Genomic DNA, 12525 nt, shown 5'->3' with positions numbered 1-12525 from the left:
CTAACAGGTTCCATTTGTATTTATTCAAACAGATAATAAAAATTCTGACAGGCAATTCCAGCATTTTAAAATGCCTTATTGCCAGTAAAAATTAGAGATCCAGTCTTTCAAAGTTTTTAAAGGTTTTGCGCTCTCTTCTTAAAATCTTTTCTTCTGGGTCTGTAATTTTTCTCTCTGTAATTGTTTGCCGCTTAAACAAATGTTTCAAAAAATATCTTTTCCAGAGTTCATTTTCTTTGGGATAGGTTTTAGGTAAAAAAAAGTAACCTCATCCAGTTCCAGTCACTTGTTTATCCACACCGCTCCAGCACATTCTTTGTTTCTTTGGCTGCCCCAGCTTCATGGCAGCTTCACGGCAGTCACTCCTCTTTGTTGTCGGCTGAGAGGGAATTAGCCCTGGATCAAGCAGGAGAGCTGCCACGCTCCGCAACCTGCAGGACACTCCTCCACTCTTCATCACCCCTACAGGGTGACTTTAGCCCCTTATGGGGCCCTCCAACGAAGGGATTCGGTGCAATTTCACGGAGCCCCACTCTTTGTGTCCAATAGGGCTGCAATGTCAACCAGAAGTCTAGTTCAGAATTTCTTAACCTCAGCAACTCTAAGAGATCTACACTTCAAGAATTTCCCAGCCAGTATGATATAGCCTGTTCATTCCAGTTTTATGTTACTAACTTAACTAACCAGAAAGAGTTAGGAAATTCATATTATAATAATCAAAGGAGGACAAGAAATGAGTTTTCATGTAGATTTAAAGTTCGCCTGATTTGACCTTGTCTGGGCACATGTAACTATAATATTGTGGTAGTTAATGTATCCACTCACTATGAGCAAACTGCTAATTAATAGGTTGTTTATATCAATGTGCTTTTCTTGTGCTACATAGTTAGTTAAGCTTAGACTTCTGGTTTGGCACCGTAGGTGATGGCGGTGATCTTTACGATCACCAACCTCTGGATTATGTGGAATCGCTAGGACAGCTTAAATCTGCTGTCCAGCGGTTCGGAAAACCCCTTCTTCGGGAGAAGGAGAAGGTGGTGAGCTGAGGGCAGAGGTTGAATTTCCCTAAAGCCCCTGAGAAAAAAGGGGTTTGAAGGGTTAAGTTCCCTCCAGTAACCCGAAGTGCTCCAGATCCGAGGATTCTTCTGCTTTGGCGGAACCAATCACCACGACCAAACGCCGAGATTTATTTTGGACAATAAAGGATTATACCGGACAGAACGAAAGTGGGAGAACTTTATGCAAGTAGCCAAGCCGATTCCCCGATACTTTGTAACAAGCTTGAAAACAGTAAAAAAATGGAGGCGAATTGTTAACAAGTTAACGAGTGGAAAGCGAAAGTGATATTTTCAGCATTCCGTCTGCAGTTGGTAATTTGCATGTTACTTGCTGCTTTTACTCTTTAACTCTTTGCTGCCTGCTGATAGAATCTAGGGGAGATTTTTAAATACTGCTTTAAAAGACTGTGTTTTTTAGAGGTTAAGAAGATTTAAAGTGAATATTAAGTTGGAAATAAATAAATAAATAATTTTATAGAAGATGGCAGCCAAACAATTAAAGTCTACTGTAACAAAGAGCTCTGGAACTTTATCAGCTGGTGCCTCTCCAGCTCATACAGCAGAGACTAGAACATTGAATTTAGAGGCGTTACAAGAGAACTTAAAAGGCTTTATAGAAGAAAAATTTAAAGTAATAACTGATGAGATGTCTGAAATGAAAGAGCAGATATCAGAAATTCAAGTGGGAAATAAAGAAGTTAAAGAAGGATTTGTAATGGCAGTACGAAGTTTGGCAACGAATGTGATTTTATTGGAAGAGGAGGTTGAAGAAATTAAGCAACATAATTTAAAATTAGAAAATAAAATGGATGAATTTCAAAGTAAAATGGAAAAACAGAGGATGAAATAGTTTTGATACAATATAGAAATATGGAATTTGCTCTTAGAATTCGAGGTTTGAAAGAAAATAAGGAAGAGAATTTAAGGAAATTTTTCTGAAGTATTTGCTGAGATATTAGCAGCTCGTCCAGCAGATGTGGCTTATCAAATTGATAAAATATATCGTGTGAATTCTTGGATAGCAAGGCAAAAAAGTTGCCAAGGGATGTTGTTATTTATTTTACAAACAGAACAGTGAGAAATCAGATTTTGCAAGCTTCATATAAGGGGAGAAGATTCAGATTGCTGGTCAAGATATTTTGATATTAAAGGAAATTCCACCAAAATGTTAAGGGCTAGGAAGGAATTTGCCTTCCTGGTGAATGAACTTAAAAACATCAGATTGAATATAGATGGGATATTCCAACTGGTATAATAGTATATTATGCAGGAAAGTACATCGTTTCAATACGGTTGGAAAAGCAAGAGAATTTTATGTTGAGGTATTAAAGTTGGAAGTCTTCCCCATTGGAAGCTAGAAGAAGGAGGCTGAAGTGAAGGAAAGAGAAGTGAAGCAGGTACAAGAACAGATTGTGATGGAAGAAGATTTATTACAAGTGTTGGAAATACCTACGACGGGTTTAGATTCAAAAGAACAAAGGCTGACAAGAGCTGCTGCTAAACGCAAGGAACAAGAGATGAAGGCACAACAACAACTGGCAACTACTACAACGGAAACAGTGGGAGGAGCAAGGCCTAAAGTAAAATGTGATCTGCGGCTGGTGTTCCAAAAGTTTCCTATCTTGGAATGTTAATGGCCTGAACTCACCGTAGAAGAGAAGGAAAGTATTTCATTATTTGAAACAATTTAAAAATGACATTACCTGTTTACAAGAAACACATATTAGATCTTGCTAAATGTTGGAGATGCGATTGTGAAGATGCTACTTATTACCATATATGGTGGACTTGTAAAAAAGTTAAAGCATTTTGGATTAAAGTATGGTGGATCATGCAGAATATTTTGAAAAGAAGATTAAGTTTACTCCGCAGTTCTTTCTACTAGGAATAATTATGGACTATACAGCTATAGAGACTAAATTGATTTTGAACTTAATAACAGTCGCAAGACTTTTGATTGCTCAGTATTGGAAGAAAGAAGAATTACCTACAATCGAAGAATGGACACTCAAAGTATCAAATCTGGCAGAGATGACAAAATCTCCGCTTACTTGAAAGACTATACACTAGAAAAATATATTTTAGAATGGAAAATGTGGATTGATTATATTCAAAATAAGTATCAGATAAAAAAATATCGAATAGCATATGAGTAAATTTAGGAAATATTTTGTATTAGATATATTTTTGAAGGAGAGGGGAATTGAGAGTGTGACTAAGTGTGGTGTGACTAGAGATTATAATTTAGGAATTATTTTGGATTATGATTGTTAGTTTTGATACCCTGCATTTTGTTCTGGGAAGTCGGGATGGGGGTGGGGGTAAGGGGAGGGAATTGGGGGTTTGGTAGAGATGGAGTGATGGTTAATGTACAGGGATTATTGAAGAAATATAATTAATGTACGATCGGGTCTGCATAGTTACCATTTTAGAACGGTGAGGAGGGAGAAAAGAGAGAGTAGGAGGTAGGAAAGAGGAGAAGAGGAAGGAAGAGGGATAGTAGAGGGAGAAGGAAGGTGTAGGGTGGAGGGAGGAGCGGATGTAGATAAGAGAAGGAGAGGAAGGTTTGGAAAGTAAAAGAAGGTAGAAGAGGGAAGAGTGTTAAAAAGGGGGGTGGTGACTGGGCAAGCCCAACTAATTGTATATAACTGTACATTGGATGAATTATTTGATATGATTGTAAAAATAAAACTTTTTATGAGTAATAGTTAGTTAAGCTTAGACTCTTGGGCTGATATGACATTCAAGCCAGGCCTTTAGATTCTCCTGTTATACTGTATTTCCATTGCTTTCTGAAAACTGCCAAGAATGGAGATTCTTAGAGTGCTTAGAATTTTGATTTTAGTGACTGTTAGCAATCTCCTAGAAAGCAACATACTATATGCCTTAAATATTTTTTAAAGGGGCCTTTCTGAAAATAATACTATTGCTTGATTAGCTTCCACTTTCTTGTCTACATTAGGGATGGATTTAATGTGAGGATTCCACTACCAAGCACCTTGTTTGATGCCTTGCCTCGTGAAATTCAGAGTGGCATGTTGCTGAGAGTTCAACCAGTACTCTTCAACGTGGGAATCAATGAACAGCAGACTTTAGCAGAAAAGTACATATACCTACACATTCTCTTTTCTAATCTTCCATGTTTAACAGGCGACAGATGAATTGGTTTTCCTCCTCCTAGATATATACTGAATGAATTTCCAAGTGGTTATTTAAAGGATAGCTCAGGAAAAGTTGAATGACATGAAAACCTTTGTGGAATCAGTACTTATATGTCTACTACATAGATTACTACTCTATATAGTTTGCTGATATTACATTTAAGATTAGATGCATGTTTGGCTTCATGGGATATCTTGAGGCATTTACAACATTATCCAGTAGATCATGCAGTATCCATATTCAAAAGGCAACATGTGATTTGGAGCATGCATGGAGACAGTGGAGGACGGGGCGGCCTGATGTACTGTACTCCTTGGGATCGCAAGGAGTCGGGCACGCCTTAGCGACTGAACAAGAAATGGATGCCTATGTATTCTTTTGCCAAGATTGTTTCTCAGCTATAAAGGGCAACTATGCAATCCCAGGAAAGTCACAACTGCCTTGAAGTATTCCCATATATGTGCCAGACTCCTTTTGGCCTTTGAATCAGAAACCCTGAAGAGTTAATAGTTGGTGCTTGCCACTTCAAAAGAGCTACAGCAAAAACTAAGATAGGAGAATCCGTTGTATTGCTTTGATGGCTTTAATAATATCATGTCAGAGTCTGTATTTGGATCTCCTTATTTTAGGGAAACTCCGTATGTTAAGGAAACAGTAAACAAGCTATTAATGTTATTAGTAGAAATCAATCACAATATTTTTTCCTGATAAGCATGCAGAGTCGATGGCATTTGAAATTGAGTAATCTACTTAAGTATTTTTACTACTGAATTTTAGGGCAAAGTTCTCATAAAACTATAGAATAACTAAATATATAGTAATTAAAAATTAGTATCACAATAATTTCTAAAATCTATTTTAAAATACTTGTATAAATGACTAACCTTGTCTGTTCTATGTTTAAGGCAAGTGTTCAAATATTTATAACTGAAATGAAAAGAACAATTTGAAAGCTTGCATATATTCTCGCATTTTTATTTGGAAGCTCTATTAATAAGGCCCTTTAAATTTTTAAAGGTTTGGCGATACCTCCTTGCAGGAAATTATTAACATGGAAAGTTTAGTGCGGTTGAATTCCTACTTTGAACAGTTCAAAGAAGTTTTGCCTGAAGACTGTAAGTGTGAATTACAGATATTTGTATTCAACACAATGTAAATCAAGAAAAGATCTGCTTTTATATGATAATAAAATAATTAAAAATCAGTAGTTATATCTCCCGAATATATTGAGGTTTTTTTAATCTCAGTTAATATTTTGAGTTGGGTTTGGTAATATGGAACAATATCAACCTCCTGTGGACAATCCCCAAGCCCTGATACTGAAGTGTTTGTGTGGCCATAGACACATGTAGATGGCAAGAGTAATGAAAATACAATTCCAATTGAAGTTGATTGATATGCATCATCAACTCATTGCTTAGTGACCACATAAATATTTTCCATGACAATCTATCCCATGGATGTCAAACTCTGGGGTAGGCGTGGCCTGCGCATGACGCATCCAGCTGATGGGCTGCCAGTTTGACCCCCCAAAAGATTCTATCCCAAACCTGGTCTTTCAGTTTGTCTAGTGCTGCACTTATTGCCATAGTAATAGTGTCTACCTAACTCGCTGATGGTCATCCTTGCCTCTTTCCTTCACCTTTCCCAGCATTAGAGCCTTCTTCAGAAAGCTCTAATGTTTCTCATAATATCCAGTGTAGGATAATTTAAGCCTAATCAAATATGTCTTGAGTGAGAACTCAGGATTGATTTATTCAATAATCTGTTAGTTTGTTTTCTTGGTTGCCCATGATATTCTCAAGAGTCTTTACCAACACCAAATTTTAAAAGCATCAATCTTCTACTTCTTCATAGTCCAACTTTCACTTTTATGGTGAATACCATGGCCTGCATAATTCTGATATTTGTAGGTCACTTTGTCAGTCATGGCATTTAAATTTCTTTTTCAAGTCCGTCTACTTACTGAAATGAAAAAAATATAACTCTAGCTTTATTTGCTGCTGTTTTTGTTTTAAATACATGGCAGTCTGCTTCCTGCAATGATGATGCCAGCACATTCAGCACTAAATCAGTTCTGTGCTCAGTTGTGGATAAGAAAAGGGATATTCATATTAATTTTAGCAATATTGTTCAAGGAATTTACAGTTTAGAATACAAGACCTCTGTTCAGTATTGCTGCTTACCTTTTACCAAACCTCTTTTTCCTATATGCTCCCTCCAAAGGGAAGTGCAACCATTACAAAAGAGTGCTCATGGCCCTCATAGGCGGTCCCCAAAAATCTGAAGGAATCTAGTAGTACTTTTTCCAACTAATACATTTTATTAAAAAGTATAAATTTTCATGGAGCTCACCATATCAGATGCAACACATCAGTTGATGTGAGATGTGTATGAATGGCTTCTGAATTCCTATTATGTTCTAGTTCCTGAAGTACAGGATATTGTGTGATCTGTAGGTTTTATGTAATCTAGTTCAGATTTCCTAAATTTTATTTTATTTTATTTATTTATTTATTTTGTCATAACAATATATGTAGGTATCATACAAAAAGATTATATAATATATAAACACATATATGGGTAAATATAAGGAGGTATAAGCATATATGTATATAGGAAGAAGAAAAGAAAAACAATAGGACAGGAACGGTAGGCACGTTTGTGCGCTTATGCACGCCCCTTATGATCCTCTTAGGAATGGGGTGAGGTCAATAGTAGACAGTTTTTGGTTGAAGATTTTAGGATTATGGGAAGAGACCACAGAGTCAGGTAAAGTATTCCAAGCACTGATGATTCTGTTACAGAAGTCATATTTTCTGCAATCTAGATTAAAGCGGTTGACATTAAGTTTAAATCTATTGGTTGCTCTAGTATTATTGCAGTTGAAGCTGAAGTAGTCTTTAACAGGAAGGACATTACAATAGATGATTCTGTGAATTAAACTTAGGTCTTGTCATAGGCGACGGAGTTCCAGGTTTTCTAAGCCTAGGATTTCAAGTCTGGTGGGATAAGGTATTTTGTTGTTTTCAGAGGAATGGAGAACTCTTCTTGTAAAATATTTCTGGACACATTCAATTGTATTGATGTCAGAGATGTGGTGAGGGTTCCAAACAGGCAAGCTGTATTCTAGAATTGGTCTAGCAAATTCTACTGAATTTCTATGATTTTGCTAAAAACATAACTGTCAACTGTGCCACTCAGTCATCTGGCAAAGAAAGACTCATGACCATTTAGGTTTTTTTGCCAAGAGTATACTTTACTGAAGTTTACAGATATAGCATAAGCTGAATCTGAGGTTTTCCCATGCAAACAATACAAAGTGAATTTTCCTCTTTCCCCCACCAGCCATCGCCCGGTTATCTGTAAATGTTCAATTAGGTGCTTGTATATTGTTTAGGAAACAGGTTCTTGGTTCCCAGCTCTGTATACCAATAGTTGACCTGGGCTGGCTGAATCTTCTCACAAGTTTCCATCCCCCACTTCCTCCTTACATTCAAATATCCCCCCTCCCCCTCATTGCTAATGTCAAGCTGTCTGCTTACGTAGCTTGGATAGGAGAGATGCAGTCATGACAACAGCTCTCTGTTGCTAAACATAATCTATCCATTCTCAGATGGAAAAAATGCTATGGGCATTTGTTAAGGTGTTTGGCTTTTTTCTTCAGGTCTACCTCGATCTCGGAGTCAAACATGCCTGCCTGAACTGTTGAGATTCCTTGGACAGAATGTACATGCAAGAAAAAATAAGAATGTTGATATTCTTTGGCAAGCTGCTGAGGTAAGATTTAAGAAAGTTAACTTAGTATGTTGTCACTTATCTCCCATGACAACATTATGTCTTCAGAATCAGCAATAGTACAGAAAGCTGAAGATCCCTGCATGTTCTCTGCTGTTGTGCCATGTTGTTTCCTTGGCCAAAAAGATGCTGAGCATTATAGTAACCACCATTATCCTTCCAGTTTTCTGATTTTAAGGTAGGCAGAAATATGAATAAATGTTGACATTTGGTTCTATTGTGGCAGGGTTTCCTCCAGGATTAGCAAAATTTTAGGTTCTGGGCACTGTTGCGTACATTCAGTCTGGGCATCAGAAAATAGAATCAAATTAAAAATGGCTACAATCTTATAAGATTTTGACAGTTTTTAATATTTCTAACTCATCGGAATTCTGGAGATTATTTAAAGGGCTTCAGGATTATATATGATTTATGTGAAAAGGAAATAGAACAGGACTAAATTTGATGTGAGGAAGAAGCCAGTAAAAAGCAGGTTAAGTCTGAAAATGGACTAGGTAAGGTTGAGGCCTGCTGATGGGAACTCAGATGGGCAAAGCCTTGGAATGCTGATGACAGCTTCAGTCTAGGGCCCCTCCTTCCTGTCATGTGACTCATAGTGAAATGTATGCAGTTTGCTCTGTACTTTGCATTGCATACATGTGGTACACAAATCACAACACAATACAGAAGAAATATAGGAAAAGTAGAAACATGTTTAGACACTCACGTATATAGGAAATGCATATGCACAACCTTTGGAGAAAGATGTATATATACAGATGCAGATGCAACCCATTACTTTATTACACAAAGATGAAGGCAAAAGCACCAATGGTCACTGTTCATAAAGGAGGTGGGAAGAATTCCAGATGCCATGCTTTTTTTTACTTTGTTAATTTTTATGTTAAAAGTACATTTGTTTGATTATTATTGATAATTTATATCCAACTTTTATTAGTTTTACAAATAACTGAAGGTGGCGAACATATACAACACACCTTCCTCCTCCTATTTTCCCCATAACAACCCTGTGAGGTGGGTTGGGCTGAGAGTAACTGACCCAAAGTCATCCAGCTGGCTTTCATGGCTACGGCGGGACTAGAACTCACAGTCTCCTGCTTTCCATATATCTCTACATCAGTGGTGAGTTGCTACCAGTTCACCCCGGATCGGGTGAACCAGTAGCGGCGGTGGTGGGAAGCTCCATCCACCTGCCTGGATGTCTCTGCGTATGCGCAGAAGCTTCTGCTCATGCGCAGAAGCATTGTGCACGCACGCTCAAACCGGTCGCGACAGGATTTGAAACCCGCTACTGCTCTACATATATCATAATTGTGTAGCTTCTGAAGATATCTCAAGAAATGTTAGAAGTATCTCATTGGCAGGTCCTAATTTAAAAAGAAAATGCTGTTAAACTATTGACACTGTTGCCAGCTTGGCTTCCCTAGAAGAAGCCTGCCCATTTTCTACTGAGGGTGCTATTACCAGTTGCCTTGTTCTGCATAGAAATGGCAATGATGGGCACTGAGGGTTGCAATGTTATAGCTTGACCAGTGAGGTTCACAAGAGAGTTAAAAATTTACAAGAAACTGGGCATGGCATTGATTTATATAGAAAAGGGGTGGAGCATGCATCATGAAGTTATATCCACCATTCTATAGATTTTGACATTTGAAAACCCATATTCCATGGCTAAAGTAGGCAATCTGGGCTCTATCGATGGGTTGTTGTTTTTTTTTGTTGAGTGGCCCCAATAAATATGGCATGTATTGAAAATTGTCCTCCAATAACTGTAGAGCATATCTGTATCTAAACTAATGACAATAGGTGGAGGAGGAGGAAGAAGAGGAGGAGGAAGAAGAAGGAGAAGAAGAAAATATTGAAGTGATGGATAGCTTTTGCTTTTTAGGATCATCCATGAACAGTAAAGGAACAAGCAGATATGAAATATGCCTCAAACTGCCTCAGGATTTGGTAGAGTAGTCTTGAAAGGCTTAAAAATATACTCAAATGCTATCTTATGTCTATACCTACAAAGATCAGAGTCATGCAAGCCATGGTATTCTCTGTGTCACTCTGTGAAAGCAAAAGTTGAGATTTAAACAAAAAACATAGGTAGAGTATTGACACCCTTAAACTTTGATTTTGGAGAAGATTCCTGAGAATACTGTGGATAGCCAAGAACACAGATCAATGGGTTACTGAACAAATCATCTCAGAGTTCTCACTCTGAGGCACAAATGACCAGCACCAATTCTCTTACTTCAAACACATTCTGTGAAGTCCCAGCTTTCTGGAAGAGACCCTAATGCTGGGAAAGATGCAAGCAAAGAGAAGAGCAGGGCAACCACCAGCAAGGCATGATATGGGTCCCATCAGCCAAGATGTGTCATTTGGCAGGAAGTGTGCCTTTATATATATATATATAAATATATATATTTGTCCTGCGCTACGTGGAACTAATACCAAGCATTCTTTTTTCCAGATTTGCCGTAGACTAAATGGTGTTCGGTTTACAAGCTGTAAAAGTGCCAAGGATCGGACTGCCATGTCGGTGACCCTGGAGCAATGTCTCATACTGCAACATGAACATGGAATGGCTCCACAGGTCTTCACTCAGGCCCTGGAGTGCATGAGGAGGTAAGAAGACCTAGTTTGCTTGCGCTTACTTGTTTCTAATCCCGGAGCCCTGTAAACTGCAGATGAATATTCAATACTGTACGATTCAGCTTTTTCTTTACACATATAACTGTCATTGCTGAGTACTCTGAGATCCAGACTTTGAAATCATTTAAACCGTCTCCTTGGAATTGAGATACAAAGGAAGAAATTGCTAAGCATGTAGATATTTCTGCTTTACTGCTATGAAAGTTTCGTAACTAACATTGTCAAGGCTGCTGTTTTCCTTGGAAGTGAAAATGCAGCATTATCAACTGAATTAAGGAGAAACATCTGCAGGTTGCATTGGTTTCCTAAGCTTACTCCTCAGACAATAGTTTGCCCCTTCAGCGAATTGCCATTATGAATGTTTCATGATACAGCAAACAACTCCATCACAACCTGCTGTGTGGTCATATCAGTTTAATCTGCTTTCTGAAGCAGCTGACATCTTCACAGATTTCGGTTTCTGTTTTAAATAAAAATCCAGTACATTATTTCAAGCACTGCTGAAAAGCTCCAGTTTTACATATGAAGCAAGAAAGGATAAGAAATCCAGATATAGTGTTTAATCATAGTTTAACTTGGCTATAGAGTTCTGCTTTCAACATTCACTTTTGCTAAATGTAAATGTTCTGTGTCTTCTCACAAGCTCTCACAAATGTTCAATTCTCTTATCCTTTCTATATGTTTTTGCTATTTGACCCTTTCTAAACCTTCAATGGTTTATTATTTTTTAAAACCTACTTGCAATGTCATCTTACTTTGTCAAATGCTTTCTAATTCCATAAATTTTATCTAACAACTACATAATTCCATAAAGTACAATTGCAATTGTTTCACATTGAGCCAGCAGTTTAAGAATACACTGTATCTAATATAAGAGAAAGTATTTTCAAGTTAATTCTTATCATTTCATTAATTGTTCCTCTGATAACATTCACTACATAGTGATCTAATACGAATCACATCAAGGTCCAGTTGTATTAAACAAACATTTTTAGCTCATACCATCCTGAGAAAAAGTTATCATGTTGTGCTTTGAGCATTTAGGAAATAAAACTATAGAATTGATATGGATGATGCTACATAGTAGAACTAATAGTAGGAAATCTATTTTTATTTGCTTGTTACAAAATAATTGCTACATTTTGGCATTATTTTACAACAAAGCAATTTTTTCTGGCAATACAGACATTGTATTGATAATACAGAAATTAAAATCGAAGCAAGGGGATACTCTTGTTGAACTGAGTTTGAAAAAAGCTGTTTGGCAGTCAATATTTCTTCTGTAGAATTTCAATTTAAAATCTTTTAATAAAATGTTTTTAAAATAGATGCTAATTTTCTAAAACATTCATTGAAAACCTCAAAATAAATGCTTCATGTAGTTTATCTTGCCTAAGATATTTTTCTACAGACCTAATTCTTCAATTTTTTCCCCTGCCTTTTGGTACACATGATACCATATCTTTATTTCTGAAAACGTCAAATAACAAAGTGAATACAGTCAGAATCGGGGACCAAAGTGGATAGATTTACTTTTTTAAACTTTTAAGCTTTCCACCCATTCTTCAAGTATATTTTAGGCTGGGAAATAAGACATCTATGTGGTTTATTTTAGTTCTTAAGCCACTGAGCTAATGCCATGGATTTTAAGAAATAACTTTTACCTAGCTACTTCAGGGGACGATTTTCACTACATTAATAGTTGAATTACTTCAATATACCCGGCATTGAAGCATTCTTGAAAGGGTCAAATATCACAATGGTTATTCATGTTCAGTTTGCTTTTCAGAGTTCCCTTTCTTTGCAGCATGTGGAAAGCATGGCACAGCCGCATGGAACATTGCTTAGCCAAATGAGAAAA

At 37.0% G+C, this 12525-nt stretch overlaps 1 protein-coding gene across 6 annotated transcripts in view; it reads left to right on the top strand.

Moving 5' to 3' along the window:
• INPP4A (inositol polyphosphate-4-phosphatase type I A) overlaps positions 1–12525 on the top strand; it is a 134767-nt gene that overhangs the window by 113646 nt on the left and 8596 nt on the right. For all 6 annotated transcript variants that reach the window (XM_058186424.1, XM_058186426.1, XM_058186423.1 and 3 more), the window contains 4 exons: positions 4021–4161; positions 5238–5335; positions 7888–8000; positions 10483–10637. In XM_058186424.1, the coding sequence (XP_058042407.1) occupies positions 4021–4161; positions 5238–5335; positions 7888–8000; positions 10483–10637 (507 nt within the window). The remainder of the gene's footprint in view (positions 1–4020; positions 4162–5237; positions 5336–7887; positions 8001–10482; positions 10638–12525) is intronic.

The sequence above is a fragment of the Ahaetulla prasina genome, chromosome 5, assembly GCF_028640845.1.
Source record: "Ahaetulla prasina isolate Xishuangbanna chromosome 5, ASM2864084v1, whole genome shotgun sequence".
NCBI classification, from domain to species: domain Eukaryota; kingdom Metazoa; phylum Chordata; class Lepidosauria; order Squamata; family Colubridae; genus Ahaetulla; species Ahaetulla prasina.
Note: the sequence above shows the minus strand (reverse complement) of the source record. Positions and strands in the feature narration are given on the sequence as shown.